Source organism: Furipterus horrens, unplaced genomic scaffold, assembly GCF_987537825.1.
Source record: "Furipterus horrens unplaced genomic scaffold, mFurHor1.1.pri manual_scaffold_17, whole genome shotgun sequence".
Lineage (NCBI taxonomy): Eukaryota > Metazoa > Chordata > Mammalia > Chiroptera > Furipteridae > Furipterus > Furipterus horrens.
In genome coordinates, this window is record NW_028327187.1 from 89932700 (window position 1) to 89954730 (window position 22031).

General features: G+C 37.2%; 2 protein-coding genes across 11 annotated transcripts in view; one reads left to right on the forward strand and one right to left on the reverse strand.

The window, feature by feature from the left end:
• CASK (calcium/calmodulin dependent serine protein kinase) overlaps nt 1-22031 on the forward strand; it is a 419618-nt gene that overhangs the window by 221726 nt on the left and 175861 nt on the right. The gene's annotated exons all lie outside the window — the stretch shown is intronic.
• GPR82 (G protein-coupled receptor 82) lies at nt 6254-7844 on the reverse strand. The gene has a single exon (XM_090264794.1). The coding sequence runs from the start codon at nt 7820-7822 to the stop codon at nt 6812-6814; it is 1011 nt and encodes a 336-aa protein (XP_090120920.1). The 5' UTR covers nt 7823-7844; the 3' UTR covers nt 6254-6811.

Sequence of the window (22031 nt, forward strand, 5' to 3'; positions counted from 1 at the left end):
TTGGTGAAATAAGCCGGGCAAAGAAAGAAAAATACCATATGATATCACCTAATACAGGAAACTAAAGAACAACATAAACAAACGAACTAAATAGGACAAGGAACAGAATAGTAGTCAATAGGGGGGAGGGGGGAGGGAGAGAAGGGGGATAAGTAAGGGAAGGGTTTAGTCAAGGAACGTGTATTAATGACTCATGGACATGGACAACGGGGAGGGTTATGATTGTGAGAGAAGGGGTGGGCTGGGAGGGAGCAATGGGGGAAAAATGGGACAACTGTAATTGAAAAATCAAAAAATAAAATTAAAAAAAAAGAAAACAGATTTCTGATCTGCAGTTGTGAAACTCCAGTTGAGAATGTGAAATATTATTTTCAATTCATGGCTGGTTGAATCCCCAGATGCAAAACCCGTAGATACAGAAGGGCTAACTGTATTTATTGAAAAAAAAATCTACATACAGTAGTCCTTCTCTATATCGTGGTTCACTTATCGCAGCCTCACTGTATCACGGGATTTTTTGATATTATATTTAATTATTTATCGCGGGTTTTTCACTATATTGCGGGATTTTGCGGTACTGTATACGTATGTTGTTAAAGTTACATAGGTTTAAGAGTGTAGAATATGTTTAAGAACATAAGTAGTGTTTATAAAAGTGTGGAAAAGGTTAATAAGGGAGTGGGAAAGGTTAATAATGGACTGGGAATGGTTTATAAGTGTGTGGGAAGGGTTTATAAAGCCTTAAAATAATACAAATACTAAAATAAATGTAAGGTTCCTACTTTGCGGACTTTCACCTGTCACAGGGGGGTCTAGTACATAATACCCACGATGAGTGAAGGAATACTGTATAGGTAGACCTTCACAGTTCAAAACTGTTGTTCAAGAGTCAAGTGTACATTCCTTTGTTGGTAATACATTGAATAGGGGCTCAAGGGTGTAAGCAAGGAAACAGGAGCTGGACCAGAGTGGAAGCAATGGAGGTGGCAAAAAAAGTAGATTACAGACATATTTTGAAGGTTATGTGAACAGGATTTGCTAATATAATTTTGGTAACTTAGTTAACACAAAATAGTTTTATTCAGGACCTTTTTATAGAGGGTTTTCAATGGTAATGGTTATTATTCTTTTTTATTTATTGATTTTAGAGAGAGAGAGGGAGAGGGAAAGAGAGAGAAAGAAAGACCAATTTGTTGTTCTACTCATTTATGCACTCATTGTTTGATTCTTGTTTGTGCCCTGACCTGGGATCAAACCCCCAACCTTGGCATATCAGGACAATAGTCTAACCAACTGAACTACCTGGCCAGGTCTCATAGTGGCCATTATATAACAATGCATTTCACATGCTAATAATTTAAAATTTCACTTGATATGTTGTTAATATTTTTGCTAATAAAGCAGTCTTTTTAGGTTTTCTTCACATTGAGATATGTAGTCAATGATTTGAATGTATATAGATTTCATTAGATTTTGGGTTTTGTATCAATAACGTTTTTATGAAATTTTTCTTTGTTTATACTTAGTAAAGAAAATAGAAGAACAATGTTTCATTCCTTTTAGAAAAATTTAGATTATTTAATCATCTGTTACATCTAGCCAAGAATATTTTCAGTCTCTCACTCCTTTCTTCTCTCTCTCCCTCTCTTTCCCCCTCCCCACTTTCTCATAATTCTTGGCATTGATCCAAAGCATTAGGTTTCCCAAAGATCTCAGCATTATATTGATTAATAATTCTTTTTGTCTTTACACAGTAGGCATTTCTTTTTGAAATTCTCATAATGGAATAAAAATTTTTGTTACATCAAGTTAGTATTGAGTTTATGATGCCACGTAACTTGTAGTGGAAGTGGATTGCTTTGGAGAAGCAGTTTCCCATGAGATTGGGGGGGAAATGAATTGTATAAGCCTTTGAAATTTAGGGAAGTATGTTATCATAGTACAGGGTCTCCCAGCAGCTGCCCTAGTGACACTTTGGCCTTGGGTACTTTGTTGTAGGAGTCTGTCCTGTGTATTTTTGCCTCTACCTAGCTTCTACCCACCAGATGCCAATAGCCTTTCCCCCAGTTATGACAATCAGAAATGTCTCCAGACATTGTCATATGTCCCCTGGGGCACAAAAATCACACCTGGGGAAGACTCAATCATAATGTAATTATCTTTTTCAGGCTTTGCCTCCCTACAGGTATATATTAACACATGCATGCAAATTCCTGTTTCTTCTGTCACCTTCTTCCCTTTTATTCCTTTTTCTTGTGAAGGATATGAAAACTTTCATTGTGTTTCAGTGTTTTTCTCTTTTCTTTCCCTCACCCCTAAATTAGAAGTACTGTAGAAAGAAATGGTACAGCTGTCAAGTTAAATGCAACTCCTGGCTCCTTTCCTGCCTGCATTGGCTCTGTTAAGCACTGTTGGAGGAGCTCTCTTGTCTCTCCTAACTCCTGGAAACAGCTTCACAGTGCATCACGGGGGTGTGGGGAGACAAGCAGTCTTCACCCCTTTCTGTGGGTCTGACCTACTAATGCACAATTTAAATAACTAAAGTTGAAGTTCAGCAGCTTCTATGAATGCAGTCTGCTATCACAATCACTTTCTATTCCAGGTGGGGCCTGTGTCCAGGAGGTTTGGGAACTCAGGTTTTAGTTCTGAGAACTGGGCAAAATCCCCAGCCACACAGACCCAACCAGAAGCCTCAGCCCAGCATTTCTGTGTGTGCTTCCCTTAAATGGTTTTCCTCACTAACCCATTAACACGCCTGGCTGCTCTTTGGTCCCCTTCTGGTCTCAGTTCTCCTTTCACCTGCTCTAGGCCAGACTTTATTATAAACGGGTGTTCATCATATACTGGTTGCCATAGTATTGTGGATTTCTTACAGTGTTCCTTCCTCTATTGCTCTTGGTTGCTGACGTTTCTCTTTTATTTTATTTTACTGGTGTTCTTTGACCGTTGTCCCAATTTTTCCCTCATTGCTCTCCCCTGCCTCCCTCACCACAGTCAATCCCTATTCTGTTGTCCATGTCCATGGGTCATTTATACCTGTTCCTTGATGAGACCCTTCCCCTTCTTTGCCCACTTCTCCCCCCACCCCCCGTCACTGTCAGTCTGTTCCATGTTTCCATGCCCCTGGTTCTATTTTGCTTGTTTGTTTTGTTTATCAGGTTCCTGTTATAGGTGAGATCATATGCTGACGTTTCTTTTACATCTATTACCACAGCTCCCCAGAATCCCTCGTGTTCTATAAAGAAATTGAAACTTTCATTAAAATGAAAACTGACTTATTTTGTTCTTTATTATAAAAAGCATACTGGTTAAGCTTCTGCATTACTTTTGGAAGGTTGTTGAGCATAATGTGCATTTCATTCAGCTCTCATGTGGGGTTTTAATAATTGTACTTTGAAAAACCTCATGAATTACAAGATCACCTTAAAATTATCTTGTATGTTTTACTGCTGTGCTTCTCTTTTCCCACCCCACCTTTTAAAAAAAAATCAACTCCTTGATTTTTAAAGAAAAAAAATCACTGTTTCTTTTACTTATTAGATGTGAAGCCTTTCACTGCTCTGCATCTTCGGAGCCAGGGACAGCAAGCATGTATGATATAGCCAAAGCCTGTTTTTCTCTCATATGTGTAACCCTTCTAGCTATAGTAACTCTTCCCTCTGATATCAATTCGTTTGAATTTGGGGGTAGTCTGAGGAAGGTCCATGGCGTTCGGCTGCGTAATTGAAATGCTTGGTACATGACCAGTGTCCCTCTGTGCTCCCTTTGTGTTTTGCCAAGCAAGATTTCCTTGCAGCTTACCTTCTCACATTTGTTCATACAACAGCATCTCCCACCTTGCACACGGCAGGGCCAGGGGAAAATCTGTGGGAGTCCTTACCAAATCAGAACAGGGTGGACATCCTTCTCTTCTTCCCAGGGAGTAGAAACTCACTTCCAGATTGAGTAGTCTTTTCTTAATTTTGCTTGTCTAACCTTAATGGTTTGTGCTCCTGATTAACAGTTGGAAAGCTTGCCTTAATGAGGGGTATGTCTATGGAAAGAATAATAGGGGAATAAAGCATTTGTCATGGCCTGTTTTAAGATATAAGCTTGTTGCCCTGAATAAAAATTTGGGGGTTCTGAAAATGTTTGACTATAACTCACAGGCACATTAAAAACACTGTTTTCCTGAAATCTACACTTTAAATTTAGGGTAAATTTAGAAAGTGGTATTTCATATAAAATATTTTCCATGACATTCAATAGCCAGTTCTTCAGTTACACATAAAATTCAACATGATTTACAATTACCTGTTTAGGAAAGCATGTACGGTGTAAAGATAAACATGCCGAGTTTAATAAGCTCAGTGCAGACAATTAAATGAGTTTTCTGTCAGAATGAGCAACTTACAGATAAATTGCATAACTCTATTTCTGCCCTTTTTAAATGTAGGAAACTGTTTTGGCAATATCTTTTCTATCTTATTTAAAGTAGCAGCAATGTAAAAAATGGCTTTTTTAATAATATTTTTAATTCTGTAACTTGCTTAAGAATAAAACTACTGGTACACCTGTAGAAAAGCTGCATGTCTTAGGAACTCCCCTGGTCAGCTTTGAGCTGTTCTATGATTCTCATGTCTATGAGGTTACTAGCTTGGACACCTCTGTTTACAGCCAGCAAGCAGGGAGTCACCTGGAGTTCCCAGGTGTGCCTTTGTCTGTGGGAGTCAATCAGCCAGAAATCAGATTGCTACTATAAAGAATTGCTACTGTAAATATTTGAAGCCAACGTGTTTTTTCAGACTTTTCTCTGAACATTTTCTTCTCTCAATTAAACATTGAAGTCAGAAAGGAGGGAAAAGAAACATTTACTGTTTGCTTTCTATTCTTTTTAAATTAAAATGCAGACACGTTGGGAAAACCTCTAGTGATATTGATCGCATGGCCCTTGGGGAATCTGTACAGTGAATTGTTTCTACATTTTTAATTCAGGAACAAAACATGCTGTGAGTTTAAAGGCTTGAAAGTGCTTTGTGAACTTACTTGAAACTTCTTTTTGAGCCCTTAAGAAATGACCATGTAGCGCACCGGTTCTCAACCTTCCTAATGCCACAACCCTTTAATGCAGTTCCTCATGTTGTGGTGACCCCCAAACCATAAAATTATTTTCATTGCTACTTCATAACTGTAATTTTGCTACTCTTATGAATCGTAATGTGAATGTCTGATACGCAGGATGTATTTTCATTGTTACAAATTGAACATAATTAAAGCATAGTGATTAGTCACAAAAACAATATGTAATTATATATGTGTTTTCCGATGGTCTTGGGTGACCCCAGTGAAAGGGTCGTTCAACCCCCAAAGGGGTCGCGACCCACAGGTTGAGAACCGCTGATGTAGAGGATAAATGAATCTTTAAGCAGTCTCTAAATAACAAGTTACAATTAATATTTATTCAATTTCATTTTCATTCAACTTTTTTTTGTTTGGTTCTTATCTGAGCAGAGAATGCAAGTACCACAGGAGTACAAACAGACTGTAGCTCCAAAGGTGCTTGTGATCTCTTTGGGAAGATAAAACATATATTTTTAAAAAATAATAATTATAATGTATATGATACAGAATACAGTCGCCATCATTTGTCTGACAAGATTACATGGAAGAAAGAAATAATCATTAAGAAATACTTGCTCTTTAAATATTTACTTAGATATTGGAGAAAATCCAGGCTTCAGTTTTTCATCATTAAATTGACATACTTTAAGGTTGTGATCATTAAAATAATACATGTAAGGCATAGAAAAGGAATGTCTGGCACACAACAAATGCTTAGTAAATGGTAGCCACTCATAACAGTAACATAATCTGATTTAATAATAGTACCTATGAATTATATAATATTTTTCTGTTCCACAAATGAAGAAGTTAACAGTTAAAGAGGGTAAATTGCCTACAACTGTCCAGCTAAATAAGAGATGGAACTAGGATTGAACTCAGGAACTCTTAACTCCACAGACCAATCTCTCAACAATGATGCTATCATACTGCTTTATCATTCATTCATTTATTTCACAAAAATTAATCAAACATATCTACATTCCAAGTACTGTTTGTCATTAATAACAACTTTATTTTAACTGCATAGGAAAATATGCTAAATGTGATAGAGCTTGACATACAATGACATTGTATTAACTTTTTATTTTGACAGAGCCTAATCTAAATATTTAAGCATATTTATAAATAATATCTGTTTAACAAACACCAGAATCAATGACTATTGCTTCTCCTAGTAATATGAGCTATATTATACCAAATAAATACTGTGCTTATAAAACCTTGGATTTTTACACTCTATCATTCATACACTTAGGACTTTAAGTGAAGATATTTCACATTCACTTTTTTTTTACTCACTCTTAAAGTTACCAACAAAACACTATCCATAGATTGATCCTTGTATTCTAACTACTACAAAGCAGAAAAGTCACACACCATTTGCTTCTTTATCCTACAGTCACGAAATACTGTGTTCTGAATAGAATCATCCACAGCTGAGTTTAAATAGAAAATGGTCTCTTGATTTCATATGCAGCAGGATCCTTTCAAGATGCTTCAGTTCAGCCTCTGTTCAGTCTCTTCCATCTCAACCTTCAGTATAAGTGGAACTGTAAAGTAACTTTTTTGATTATTTGTTTTTTAAACCAAAGAGGTTTTCTCAGTACTTGTTATCAAGCCAAGCTGTGACCTGTTGAACATGTAGTTTAGTGTCCCCAATAGAGTCATATGAACACTTTTCTATGTGGTGGTGTTTTCCATTCAGAGGTCAACTGTAGGGTTGTATATGTGTTGAATCAGATTTTTTAAAGAGATTATATACTGTCTTCTTGAACGTTTTATCTAAAAAAAGAAATATAATGGGGTCTGTGCTACTTCTGGCTGATGCAAGACAGGTCAGGATGTTTTTTATCTCAATTAAATAATTCAGTTCCTCACAGTTACATCTTCGGTGTAGAACATAAAAAATGGGTTTAAAAATGGTATATGGAAGGAAACAAACTATTAGTAGAATCTGGATGACCAAAAGATGCTTTCTCACGGAACTGAAAGTCAAATCTTTCTCCGTAATGGATGTACAGGTTCTTATTTTTCTCAGATGACTGACAAAAGAGTAGTATGATGTTAGTACGACTAAAAATGAAAACCCAATAAATGTGGTTCCAATGAGGCCTGCAATCTGAGAGATCATGGCTCCTAGTTCCATCTTCCGGTTATAGCACAGGCTCTCTTCTCCTTCTATAACCTCTACAGCTGAGTAGTAAATGATAACTGGAACAATTAAGCCTAGTACAACTCCCCATATGTAAACACACAGTTTTTTAGCAAAGTTGGGCTGGCGGAATTTTTTCAGTAAATGGCCATAAAATATTTTCTCATAGCACGATGTGGTCTCTGGTATGGAATCCTTTTTCATTAAGGTGGCATAGCGGCTTATAGCAATGCAACTTAAAATTAAGAGGCTGACAAACATACTTACATGCATGGATAGAGTTCCAAAAAAATTGACCACCCTGCATTCTGTTGATCGATATTCCCATTGAAGACCTTTGAGGAAATACATACCCATGAAAGGCATAGCACTGCACACAAGTAAGTTTGCGCTCACAAGATGTGCTAGGTAGATGTGAGTTGATGTTTTTTTACTTATTTTAGCTAAAAATACCCATTGAGAGAGAGAATTTCCAAAGAGACCAATTATACAAAGGAAGAAATAAAGGATTGGTAAAGCCTTGGAAGAGATCATGGGTGGGTGAATACATGTTGAGTTGTTACTCATGGATATCAGATTTTCTTGAATTTTGTCACAGGAGCTAGAACAGAATTGCAGATATTTAATATTAAAGTTATAGATGATATTTAAGCTGAATATTTTTAAAGCAGTGAATAAAATAGTAACATAAGTGTATTGGATGGAAAAGGAAAGTACAAATAAATGCCTTCTCACCTTTTCTGATCACAATTGTCCAGGTGAAATAAAAGCAAAAAGTTGATTATTGTGTAAAGTGCCTTTGTCTAAAAAACAAAATTTGATACAAATAGTTAAATGCCTGAGTTTTATCATTTTATACTAGAGGAATTTATAATTCTTAGATTGTAAAGCAATTTGTAAATAACAGTTAATTTTTGCCTATGAAGATAATTTTAAAAATTTTAAGACACATGCAAGCAATACATACTGGCCAACGGAAAGTGTTGCAAAAGCGTTTTGTGGCCACATTAATGGAGAGAAGACTGATTTTTAATTATCAGCTTAACTGCACATAAATATTTTTCAAAATGGTGTTTTTTTATAGCTAGGTCAAAGCACTTCTCCATAATTAACACAATTAGAAGAGTCTCGTTTCATATTTCAGAAGTAAACTTAATTCCACATAAACAAATACTCAAGCAGAACCCTAAATTGAACAGAAGGAAACTTTAGTAACCAAGGATAAACGCTAAAATCCAAGGGTCTTTACCAACAGTCATCAGTAATTTTTATTTCAAATATTTAATGCTAAGTTATCATGCTTAAATAAAAAGTTTAAAATTCTATGTCAAAACTGTAATCGCTGTGCTTGTTGGTTAGAGCGCCCTCATGTGTCTTCGTGTGTAATTGACTCTTTTGGTTTTTCAGAGTATGTGTTTTTTAGAAACTATTTTAATCACAACATAAATGTGAGTGTGGTTTTTGCTTTTTTATGTCCTATTTTTAAATATTTCTCCAAAGGGTACGTGTGAAGTGTTGAAGAGTCACATACAACCTGCTTTTCATTCTTATTTTTCTCATATCCTCATTTCTTTCAAGTGGAAATAATAAAAGTTATTGGATTCTGGTCAAATTAAGAATCATGAGCTCTACTGTAACAGCATAATCAATAAAATATACTTTAAAAAAAAAAAAAAAGAATCATGAGCTCTATTCAGAATGTGTGGCACTTCTTTGTTTTTCACCATAACTTTCTAGGTACCACATTCTTCACTCTTTTATAATAAGGAGTGTGGATTCTCAGTCTTAATTTTATAATCATATCCTCTTTTTTTGATAAACACAAAATGTTTACCATACACTGACTTCTGACCTTCTTATATTCCCCTAACCCCTCAGGGCTATTTACTCTCTATCCCTCTTCAGAATCATGGTTGTATTTTTACCTCTTAGATTACAGAAATAGTATATTTGAAAAAAATCCCTATTACAATTTTGAAATATTTTTAAACCAAACTATACCCACCTAAAGACTTGAAAGATTGAGGGCTGTGCAGTGTCTCTAGGTTCAAATACTGTGACCCTTATTTAATGTCTACCAGTGTCTTTGTCATTTTATTTTATTTATTTGCAATTTTTATTTGTAAAATAGTCCATGTGCTTCAAAGTCAGTGTATTTGAATCCACTGCAACCTGGTACATTAGAACCTGGTTGCAGTTAGTGTGGATATAGTTGTAAATATACAATATAAAACCTCAACTGTAACAAATCAGTCAACCAAAAAGTAAAATAAGCCAGTTTACTGTATTTCTTAAGAAAAATTTGTGTCGATAATACATTATATGCTAAAATCTATAAATGTAATAGTATTTCTGTATTAATAGATAGTACTCCTTTTTTTAAGTAGACCACTTCATTCAGCATCTGATATCTCATCACTCATTACCATTGCCTTGCTTTTTTCTACTTTACACTAGCAAATGTTTCAGAAAAGAAGGGAGGTAAAAATAAAAAGATTTTCACAGATTCCAACATTATCAGACAGATAGCACTTGAGACTCCGTAGAACTTCAACATAACAAATGACAACTAGTTCACATCTTTAGCTTCCTAGATATCAAACTTGTATTTACTATGTACCTCTCCTTTAAAAATAAACTTTGATTATAAAATTTGGAAAATACTATAAAGCTTAAGAAATCAAATTAAAATCACATGTTATATATACAAAATTGCTCTTCAGAAAATGTCTATGAGTCTGAATTCCCCTCAGTATTGTGTCTGTCTTGAGTCATGCACACATTGTGTCTCTGCTAATGTGACAAATGAGAAAAGTTCTACAACTTTTAACTTCAGTTACTAATGGTTATCTACATAATTAATACACTGACTACCTTTCTTGATTTGTTTTCAAAATTTAGACAATTTAGTTCTGTTAGAATTTTTACAGAGCTGGCTTTTAAGCTAAAAGTAAGTGATCACTCTTACCTGTACAAGTAGTTTACGCCAACCAAGGCTCTGTTGTTCAGGGCAGTAATGCTAAACTTCAGACTTAAAATTCTCTGATCATCACTCTTTCCGTATCCTTCAGTTTTTATCAGTGTGAACAGATTCTTGCATGACACCAACAACAGTGGTAAGAAAAAAAGGAAATTAAACAGTATTGTAGAAATTCAATAGTTGTAGTAAATGTAGCAACTACCTTCCCACACACACACACCCAAAAACCCTTATTTCTCTATTTCTGTAATGGGAGGAAGTTGGTGGACCATATATATACTGGACTTCCATGTGATTATCTTATGACCTTTATGACCCAGCTACACCTCAGTTAGCTTTATTAGCATGTTTGATTGAAGTTCAAAGGTTTAATCCCCATGGCTAGTTAGTTTTATACAACACAGTGGTAGAGGGCACCACTCCATATCAACCCAATAAGATGTTACAAACTCATCTGTGTCATTTCTGTGGATGTCTTATTTGCAATTCATCTTTGTTAAGAATAAAAGGAACCAAAACTCAGTGTTTTCCTACCTACAGAAGCTTACTAGAATCAAATATCATAGAGCTGGAATAGACCTTCATGATCACCTATGAGTATAAACCCTTTGTGTTAAGGAAAAAGATGTGAAGCCCATCCCTGGCTGGTGTTGCTCAGTGGATTGAGTGCCGGCCTCCGAACCAAAGGGTCCTGGTTAGATTCCCAGTCAGGGCACATGCCTGGGTTGTGGGCCAGGTCCCCAGCTGGGGGCATGCAAGAGGCAACCATGAACTGATATTTCTCTCCCTTTCTTTCTCCCTCCTTTCCGCTCTCTCTAAAAATAAATAAATAAAATCTTTTTTAAAAAAGAAGAAGAAGTGAGGCCCAGCACAGCACACTAAGCACAGACAGCACCCAGGGGTTTCAGTCCCAACTTGGTTACTAAGAACTAACCCATTCTAGTTTGAATTGCCCTGTGCTGCCTCCATTCAGATTTAAAGTTGGTTTGGAGCATTTCGTAATAGATTTGGGGAATTCTGGAAAGTGCTAGACTTGGGAGACCAAATATGCTTCAGATAAAATAAATAGTTATATTACAATATAAAGAATTGTGGAACCAATTTTATGTATAAAATTGTTTAACTAGTCTGAACTAGTAACTAAGTGAAAGTTAAGTGTGTACAGCTGGGGAGCCAGACCTGCATTACACATCACCCTCTCTTGGGAAGTTAAACTATTGGGAGTCTGAGAATGGGAACATAAATCTAATTTCATCAAGTCTGAGTACTTTTATCAGTAAGTCTTCATTTAAAATTAATAATACTTTGCCATTTTTCAATCCCCGATGCTTACCTATTTCATGTTGATTGCATAGGTCTTCCCAAATGTTTGCTAATATTTCTCTCTAAACCAAAGTGAGAACCACCTTAGTGTCTGGATTTTGTTTGCTGTTGTTCATCTCTGCAATGCTTGCCATCATTTAATTAAAAGCAGTGATTCATCCAGGGTTACATGGCCATCAATGGCAGAGTAATTTGTCCTCTGGGATTTGTGTCATTTTTACTTCAACAATTTTTCATGTTCCAGGAAGGAATTACTTAGAACAAAAAAAAAAAAAAAAAAAAAAAAAAAAAACCAGTTTGAAGTAATTTAGAGAAGAATGGAGTGCTGTCTATAAGTAATTGAAAGATAATTTTAATATTACCTGTTTGAGGCTTTGTACCTTTGGCCCAAGAAAAAGAATGCCCTTGTTCTCCACAACTTTTCCTCCATTGTCCCCGAACCCAGTAGAAGATACCACCACTTCTTTAGTTATTCTAACGAAAAACCTAGGAATCAGCTTTGATTCTCTTCTTTCCTTCACATTTCACATCCAATCCCTGCTTCTGTAGCTTCTGTCACCACCACCACCACTAATTAGCAGACAATTGGTCCTGTCCAAAACATCCAGAGACACTTGGTCCATGCCAGATGGTCCTTGAAATTTGGTCGTGTCAGAAACATCCACACTTAAGTAATATCCCTGGGTTCAAACAACCCACAATGTTTATTTATACTTTTGGTTTATAGGATTGATGCATTAAAAATAATATCATATTTTATTGGTCCAATAATTGTGTTGGGACTGTACAGCTGATAATAACCTTTCTAACCTCAGTAGCCCAGCTGGTCATGGCATGTGGGGTTAGGTAGATGGGTTTGGTGTAGACCAGATGTCTCTGTGGACATTTTGGACATGACCAAATTCATGCAAGACCACCACTACCAGTATTAGCCACATTTAATGAAGGCTTATTATATGTCAGGCCTCCTGCCATGTACATGTCTAATTTAATCTTCACAATACCCTGTGAAATAAATATCTTCATTATAAAGGTGAGGAAAACTGCCCTGGCCAGTGTGGCTCAGTTGGTTGGAGCATCATCCCACAGACCAAAAGGTCATGGGTTCCATCCCCAGTCAGGGCGCATATGAAAAGGCAACCGATGATGTTTCTCTCTTACATCGTTGTCTCTGTCTGTCTGTCTCTCTCTCTCTCTCTCTCTCTTCCTCTCTCTCTTCCTCTCTCTCTAAAAGCAATGAAAAATGTCCTCAGGTGAGGATAAAAAAATTAAGGAGAGGAAAACTGAATGTCAAAAAGGTCACATCAGTTGCCCAAGGTCACACAGCCATCTGTCCTCACAGCATGGTGGCTGGTTCCTCCCAGAGCAAGTGATTCAAGAGAACAAAGCCATAGCTGCAGTGCCTTTAAAAAAATAGCTTTTAGCCCTGGCTGCTGTGGCTCAGTGGGTTGAGCTTCAGCCTGTGAGCCAAGTGTCGCTGGTTCGATTCCCAGTCAGGGCAAATGACTAGGTTGCACATCAGGTCCCCAGTTGGGGGCACAAGTGAGAGGCGTTGGGGGCACGAGTGAGAGGCAATCACACAGTGATGTTTCTCTCCCTCTCTTTCTCCTTTCCTCTCTCTCTAAAAATAAATAAATAAATATTTTTTTTTAAAAAGCTTTTGAAGTCAACGCTGTCACTTTTGCAGTATTCTGTTGGTCACACAGAGCTAGTGTGGGAGGGGTAAATATCAGGATGTGATGATTATTGAGAGCCATCTTGGAAGCTGGCTACCACAGATGTCAATCAACCATTGAACTGAGGAAGAGTCAGAAGTACTCCTTGAAATAATTGTCAGAAAACTGATAATTTATCAAACAGGAATACCTAAATAGGTACAACTTTTGCATTTTTTTCTCTATGTTGATTTTTAGTGCTTTCTATTTTTCTTAAACAGTGCAATTCATTTAACAAATATTTATTGGAGTTCCTACTATGTTTCTAGTGGCATGTGGTGGTCACAGAAGAAGTATATTAGCTGCAAGCTAATTTAGGGTCTCTGGAAGCTTGAAGCCAAGAATTCCAGTTAATATGGGATGTGTGGCACAGACTTCAAGTGTCTCTGAGTTAGAAAAAGGAGAAAACACTGCATCAGAGTGGTTCTGAAATGCCCAAGGAGCTGAAAGAAAAGAGAAGAGAACTCACAGAGAACAACAATTCTGTGCTGGTACTGCGAGAAGTGTGTAAGAACCCTAGCGATGGGTGACGGTGGTCCCGTTTTACACGTGAGGAAATTGAGCCTCAAAGAGGTTAAATAGCATGCCCAGGGTGACAAAACTAGTAAATTGACTTTAAAGCATGTCTGTTTCATTTTCAACCTTACCCTCTACCTTAGAAAGCAGAAATTACTGGTCTTTCTCGGGTCAGTAAGGGTCCCTTATGATACTTATGGTAAGTGAACTGGGATCAAGTTTTGAATTATTTTGACTTAATTCAGACAGGGTTTCCTGTTCTAGGCTCTCAAGTAGCAGAATTGACTATGGAAGAAATCAAGCCCAATTTTTCTGTCTGAAAATTTGGGACTTCATTTAGCTAATTTTTATCCCATCAGTATCAGTATAAATTCTTTATGATTTAGGTGATTTTGAGTTCCCAAATTGAAGTTATGAGATGGTTTTTATTTATATTTAGCTAAGACACTAGGAAATATTGCAATCAGTAGAAAGGCATAAATATCAGAGAATACTAGATTAATAAAAATATAACTCATGGGGCAAAAATTTCGAGAATTGCAAGTTCTCTGTAAAAATGGCCCCTTGGACTTTTCACATCCAGGTCACCTGTAGTTTTCTTTTTTTCTCATACATCTTTCCCATCCATCTCCTCTCCAAAGTTCTGCTTTTGTTATACAAGTTCAAATGCTCTTGCCTGACATTTCTCATTACTTCCTATATTATCTACCAATTACTGATCCCCCTAGGTGTTCTGCTCTGACCCTTATAATTTACTCCTTGAAGTGTTAGAGCAGTTCCCCAAAATATAAGTCCTGCTTTATGCTAAGTTTCCTGCTTTGAGATATTTGTGTGTCTCAACTGTGTTTTTTATTCTGACTCCTAAATTCATTTGGAGTGGTGCAGTAAGAGTGGTTCAAAGGATAGTCATGTGGTGATTTATTTTGACAATCCATGGTGACCTATACACAGCGGGGATGCATGAGAGCTTTCCTGATGCACATGGATTATTGGGATTAAGATTAGTGTCCCCTACTAACTGCCCTCAGATCCAGAACCCAGAAGACACAGCACAACTCGGTTACCCCTGAACCTTTGTGCTTCAACTAGACAGTTATTTTAGGCCATCCAAGCTAGTGTCTAAACTGATCACGGTTGGCCTTTTCCATACTCTCTCTGACCAGTCAGGAGCTCAGGGGATTGGGAGGCCAGTGTGCAGGAAGAGGAGACGTGCCTTATGTAGCCCACATTAGAGCATCACATTCAAAGGATGATTATTTCTCCAAAAGGGGGGAGGGCAGTAGAAGCCCTTCTTTCTCCAGTTCAATGCACACCTAAGCCAGTGGTTGCCTTTAGGAGTGAAGCACAGACCTGTTACTCAAACTTGTGGTTTGTTCAAGGCTCACTGAGCCCCCTGCTCTCTTCAGGATGTGGTGTCTGGCCACAGTCCTATCTCCAGTTGCACGGCTCTCAGACCCTCACCACCTACCCCGAGCAGCTGTAATCATGGCCATCCGCCCTTAATCAGGGTGTGAAGAAGAACCTCTACTTCTAAGAGCTGGTTTCTCAGCACACCATTGGAGTATTTCCCTCAGGACCTATTAAAAACAGCAGAAATTGCAGCCCAAAGTTTGGAAATATATAACAGTACAGAAGAATGATTAGCTTTGTAAGAAAGGTCTAATGACAAAACTTTAAATGGGCCTGCTAATCAATATTCACTTCACCTTTGGCTTTTGACTTTTCAATACAGGCTTGAATGCACTGGATAGACATTGTCTTCCAGAAATGCACACCACAGAAACACTGTAGCAGTGTTGGTGGAAGTCATAAGAATTGGAATGACCTCAGAGGCAGCAGCTGGAAAGCAGATGAGAAATTAGCAGGCTTAGGGAAGAGAAGAAAAAAAAATTTTGAGAACAGGCAAATTTTGAATTTCACCATCTTTGAGCCAGTCAAATTTGGTTTATGTTATGCTTCAGAGCCTACCTTTCTTTCTTTCTTTTTTTTTTTTTACAGGTTTTTTTTAAAAGCCAAAAAGTAAAGTTTTCTGAAAATGAAGCATTTGGTGATAGAATTCTAAAAATAATTTAGGCCATCATATCGCCACAGATACAAACTCTATACACCTGTATGCTGGGAAACAATCACTTGAATTACAATGAAGTTAAAGAGAATTAGAAAGGTATCCTGTATCATATATACCTGGCCATTTTATAATATTACCAACCACCTCTTTTGCATTTCTAAATAAAATTGTCTTGAGGTTAAGGCCCCCATTCCATGTCACTTCCTGTCCTTATTCAAGGTGAAAAGAGAGAGAGAAATGGCAAAAGAAGATGAGGAAGAGTTTGGTGTATGAGTTCTTACCTCCTGCACCTATTAGTGTCCATATTCATTTTTTCTTCTTAAGATCCCCCGGTATTGAACTAACAAGCTTTCTGAGAATTGCTTTTAGAAAATTTATAATCATAATAGTACATGACAGACACTGAAGTGTTTTTATATAAACTCATTTAATTTAAAAATATCTTTGAGATAGATACTATTATTGCTATCATTTTCTGGATGAGAAGATTTAAGTCCATGGAAGATGAATAACTTGCCAGTGATGATGTAACTGGTATATTGTAGGGCCTAGATTTGAACCCAGGTAGTCTGATTTCAGAGCCCATATTCTTAGCTGCTACTAGAATCTGGTTTATTGTTCTGGATTAAGATGACTAAGTATCCCCAGTAACCAAAAATGTGTTATATACTTGTTTCTAGTTTTAAATATGAAAATGTATTCAGTTCTGTAAATGTACTTTTTCCTCTTTGTAATTGATAAGTAATGTGAGGGTCATATTTTGAGATTCTGAATACTTTGTTTCCCTTTTGCCCGATGGATTTTAGCACTCACTGATGATCCTTGCCTAAATCAGCTCCATGTTGATGGTTGCATCTTGGTAATCTTTTGATGGATGGAGATATATTAGACTTGAAGTAGTCACTTTAAGGCATCTAAGCAAGCCTTGGTATTTGCACTATTTCTCAAACTGCAGTATCCATGGCATAGTTTCTAATAGTGCCATGTTGTCTCTTCTTCCCTTTCCTCCATCAAAAACCAGCCTAAAATGTATTGTTTTAATAAATTTGCAAATAAGGAATTGAATAAAGGAAATACAAGTTCTCTGGAGTTCCATATGTCCAGAAATATCTGGTAGAGAAAATTGGAAAGAAACCAGTTAAATTTTAACCCAGAAAAAGTCTCTGAGACTCATTTCTTTGGTAGTGCTTTGTCCAGCAGAGGGCACTGCACTACCAGCCCTGGTTAAACCTCTTGCTATTAAAGGCTGAAGTATTAAGTTGCCTGCATTGTACTATTTTCCAACCAGCAACTTAAAACAATTTAAAAGTTTAGTTTTTTAAAGCTCTAACAAAATGATGAAATTCCTCATTTTAGTAGCTGAAAGACACTTTAGATGTTGTAGAATATAAGTAATTGTACAGATATTGGACTTCTGTCCTTAAGATGAAAACCAGTGCCATTCATGTGCCTTTAATAGAATATGTCCTTTGGGGCTTTTTCGTTTTGTTTTGTGCTGGTGATTATCACAAGAATCACCTTCTGAAACCTTCACAACTATATAATTATTCTAGTGGTAAAAAGAAAGTCTGACATTGGAGTATGTGAAAGCTTTTGTCATATTTTAACTTTTTCTCTAACTTTTTTTAAATTATAGCAACTCAGAGACATACTTTTAAGTCAAATAATAATAAAAAGCTGTAATAAAAGTATAATGACTATTAATCAATGTAATTCAGAATATATTTCAACTAATGAAGAACATATAGGAGAAGTCACCTTTATCGTCCATTGTAGTCATTTCCTCCTGTCAGCCTAACGAACTATGCAGGTTGCTTCATTTTCAGTCTACCCAGTTGCCTCATGATCTCCATCAGGGGGAGCATAGGCTTGTTTTTATGTATGGGAACACACAGTTTATTACTAAATTCAAACACCCTGCCACTCCCCACCCTGCAGTAGTTTGAGTGATATCTCTCCCTCTCTCTCTTAGACACGCACACGATAAATTTGTTGCACCTTTTTAGAAAGCAACAGCACACATACTTTCCATTTATATTTTATATGCATCATTCGTCTATTACGTACCAAACCATCTCCAGACTTGGTGGCTTATGACAACAACCATGTGTTCACTTTCAATTCTGCAGTTTCTTCTGGGCTCAGCTGAGCAGTTCTTCTGCCATACTCACCTGGGGTCATTCATGCAGCTTCTTGGTAATCTGGCAGCTCAACTGAGGTGGTCTCGCTCACATGTCTCGGCTGGGGTGGTTGTGCAGGCTGAGCATCTCTCTCCATGTGATCTTTCACCCTGGGTTTATTTACAACACGATGGTCTCACGGTTCCAGGGCAAAACTGGAAGCTGTAAGGCCTCTTAAGGTCTTGTTCTGATGTCATGCAACATCCACCACATTTTATTGATCAAAGCAAGTGACAGTTCCTGCCCAGGTTCAAGAGGTGGGCAAAGCTTCACCTATGGATAGGAGGAGCTACAGAGAATGTTAATCAAGTGTTTTTTAATGTTTTTACAGTTGTAATGTTCTAACTGGCTTTTTATATTTTTTCCTCAAAGTGCAGTGCATTGGCTCTTTTGGGGAGATTAATAAAATATGTGTACCTCAGAGTCCATCATCTCTTGGGTAATATTCCAAAAAGAAAAGTTAAGTTTACTTGCAAAGGGACACCCACCGTGTCCCACGTTGGTCTTGGAGCTGTCAGGTTGTTTTAATTGTTTCTTATATTAAAAGGTATATTGAAAGTAGCATGAATCTTTTTGTCCTCTGTAAATAGCCTCTCCCTTTATTTGTCATTTGCATGCTTTTCTCAGTAGCACGATGAAATCTCTCACCATCCCCCGGACTTTGAATCACATCTTTGTCTATCATCTCCACACTGTCTACATTCCCTGCCTGTTAACTATCTTGGTTATCAGGTGGGTTATGTGAGAGAGGCCCTGTTTACATGACTTTTAATACAGCATGTTGTCATTATTTTATTCTATTTTATTATTATTGTTGTTAATCTCTTACTACACCTAATTTATACATTAAATTTTATCATAGGTATGTATGTTTAGGAAAAGATGTAATATGTATAGGGTCCTATTCAAGGTCTCAAACATCCACTGGGGTCTTGGCACATATACCCCACAGATTGGGGGGCTCTAATGTAGAAAGATGACCAGTCTTGTTTACCCCTTGTAGCTTTTCTCCCCATCGTACTAGGTTGTACCTATTTCTCAAGGCTTTGTTATTTTCAGTATCACAAATGCAAACTATCAGAGCATGAGACCCACATTTACTTACTAAGCGGACTTCTCTCACTACTTACCACATATATTTGGAACTCTGTAATCAGTCTCCACAAGAGCTGACCCTGTATGTTCCAGTGTTTTTCAAGTCTCACTGGCCGCAAAGGGGAACTGAATATGAGCATGCATGCAAACCTCATCAGTTCCCTTTGCAACCAGCTGAAAGTTGTTTTTAATATAGAGGAAACAGTGTTTTTTCTTCTGAGTACAAACTGAATTTCTACAGATACAAAGCATTTCTGCTTCTGATGGATCAGGGGACACACAAAAGAGGAGGGCACTAAGTTGTGGGAAAGGCAATTAAAAGAGAAAGTAGAAAAAAGATAAATTGGGGAAGAGAAAGAGGTGCTGCTGAGTACCGGAAAAGAAAACAATGGAGGTGCAGGGTATCGGGGGTGCTAGAAAAGTCTTGGCAAGTGATAGAACAGTAGAAGAAACAAAAAATGTAGAAAGAAAATGTCTGTAATAGGAAAGCACCTGTATCAGCATGGCCAGCAGTATTAATGGAAGGCATTAAGATCTTTTGGTCCAGAAATTTGCCATTGCATAAAATGTGAAAACATAGCACATCAGAGCGATGATCATTTCCGTCTGAGTTCCTGCTGTTGAGCCAAATCTACAGGGAAGGTGTCTTGTCCCCACTTCAGGATGCAATGTGGTAACCTGTTCGACCACTCTAATGACACAGAACAAAGCCAGGGGCCAGTAAGAAAGCAAAGAACCCTGAACACCTACCATAAATATCATAAACCTCCCAGAATCCACTAACTTATTTTAGATACAGTTTAAACAACCTCTCAAGCGATAAACACTTATGAATGCCTACTATGTGCTGAGCAAGGGACATTAGACAAATTCGCTGCAAAAGAAGATTCAGGAAAACTGCTTGGGGACCATTGAACATATGGCAAGTAGCTTCCTCCCCACCCAGCTGCACAAATTTGAGTAGCCCTGAGGGCATTGCTGCACTGGCACATGAATGCAGGTGGTTTTTGGTAACCACTCATTATTAAGGCATTGACTGTTCTGTAAAACACAAAACTTCTGTTAAAGGGAGCTAAAGAACATCTCATCCAAGCTTTATTAAATGCTTGAAATGCTTTGCTACCTTTCCAGCCTGCCGGGGATCCAAACTATATTGAAACAGTACTATTAGCAAATAACTCACTGGCTTTCTACTCCATTTGAGATCTGTCATTATTAGAAAACCCTCTCTCACAATCTGGTGAAACATGCTGCAACCCCGATCCTTCACTGATCCTCTCTCTGCTTGTTCTCTGAGGCCACACACACACACACACACACACATTTTTGCTCTAATGTCTTTCCTTTGGTCTTCTGCTTTAAGACTAAATAATCCCATTCTTTCAACTCTTCTTCATCTGTCATCCTGCAAGGTGCCCTTATTTCCATCTTCTACTTGCTCAAGTTTCAGAGTATAGTTCTGACCAGCACAAAATAGAATGGGTCTGTTCCATTCCTGTCCTGGACATTACTGTTATTAACAAAAACTAAAGTTAAATTACCCTTTATGAATTACTTTCCCCCACCTCCTTTGATCCAGGGCGGCTTCCACCATGTATCCTCCTAGTCCTGATGTTTACATTCATCTGGCAATCCCATTTTATGTATTTCCCCTGCCTTTCCTTTGGCATTTGAGTACTTGGATTACATACATTGACTGTTTTCTACTGGCCAGGTACATTTACTAACTCATTTAGTCCTCATAACAACAATATGAGTTACGTACTCCTATTATTCCAAGTTTCTCATTAAAGGAAAGAGAGCTCATCCAAGGTTATATAGTAAGTGCTAGAGCCAGAGATTGAACTCCAGCAGTCCAACTTCAACGACCGCCCTTTTAACCTGTCTGTTATGCTGTCTTTCAGTTCATTATTTAATAATGTTTAATGTCATTGGCCTGAGAAGACCTATTAGATCCAGCCCCACTGTAATCCTTGCCATAACCTTACTAATGGGATGATAACACTCCTGGTCCATTGCTCATGACTCTTCTCCTGGGACTGTGTTTGAGTGGGCGATACCAACATCTTCCTCATCCCCCCCCCCTTTTTCTTTTAATTTTCCTTCAATCTTGCCCCCTACAGAATGGCCATTTCTTTCTTTAAATGTGTTCATACATTTAGCAAGTCGACTCCTGGTGTAGGAGATTTTCTATGATTTAAAATCATTTGCATATCTGTACTCACGTGTTTTAATTTTGTAGTTTAACTCTCAGAAAATATTTCTATTTCTGTGTTCTTAGGGAACACTTCATTTGGATTCCTGTGTACTATTTATGACTGAAATGACAAACTCTCTTAATTATAAGATAATTTCATCTGCAATTCTTTATATCAAAGGGCCAGGGTTTATTGATTAGAAAATGTCTTACTTTGCCAGAAAATGCCTGGCCAAAGACACCATAAGCAAAGTAAAGGGAAAGTTTCATACAGGTAAAAGTCATTTGCAACCCACATAAGCAACAAAAGATTAGTTTCCAGAATATATAAAGTCTACTTCAACAATTTGAAAGAAATAAAAGAATATGTAGATATGAACAGGTATATTTACCCAAGAAGAAATCTGAATAGACAAAAAGAAAATAAAAACATGAGATGATGCTCCACTTCACTTATAATTAAGGAAGTACAAATTAAAACCACAGGGAGATGCCATTTACCAGGTTGGCAAAAGTTAGTAAATCTGAGAGAACCAAGTATTAGTGAGGATGTGGGTAAACAGGAACTCATATCTTGCTAGTGGTGAAATAGGTGTATAAACTGATGAAATTATTTTGGGGAGCAATTTGTCACAACTAAGATAAACTGAAGATGTGCATGACTCTACAACCAAGCATTTCTAGGTGTCAATTATAGAGAAA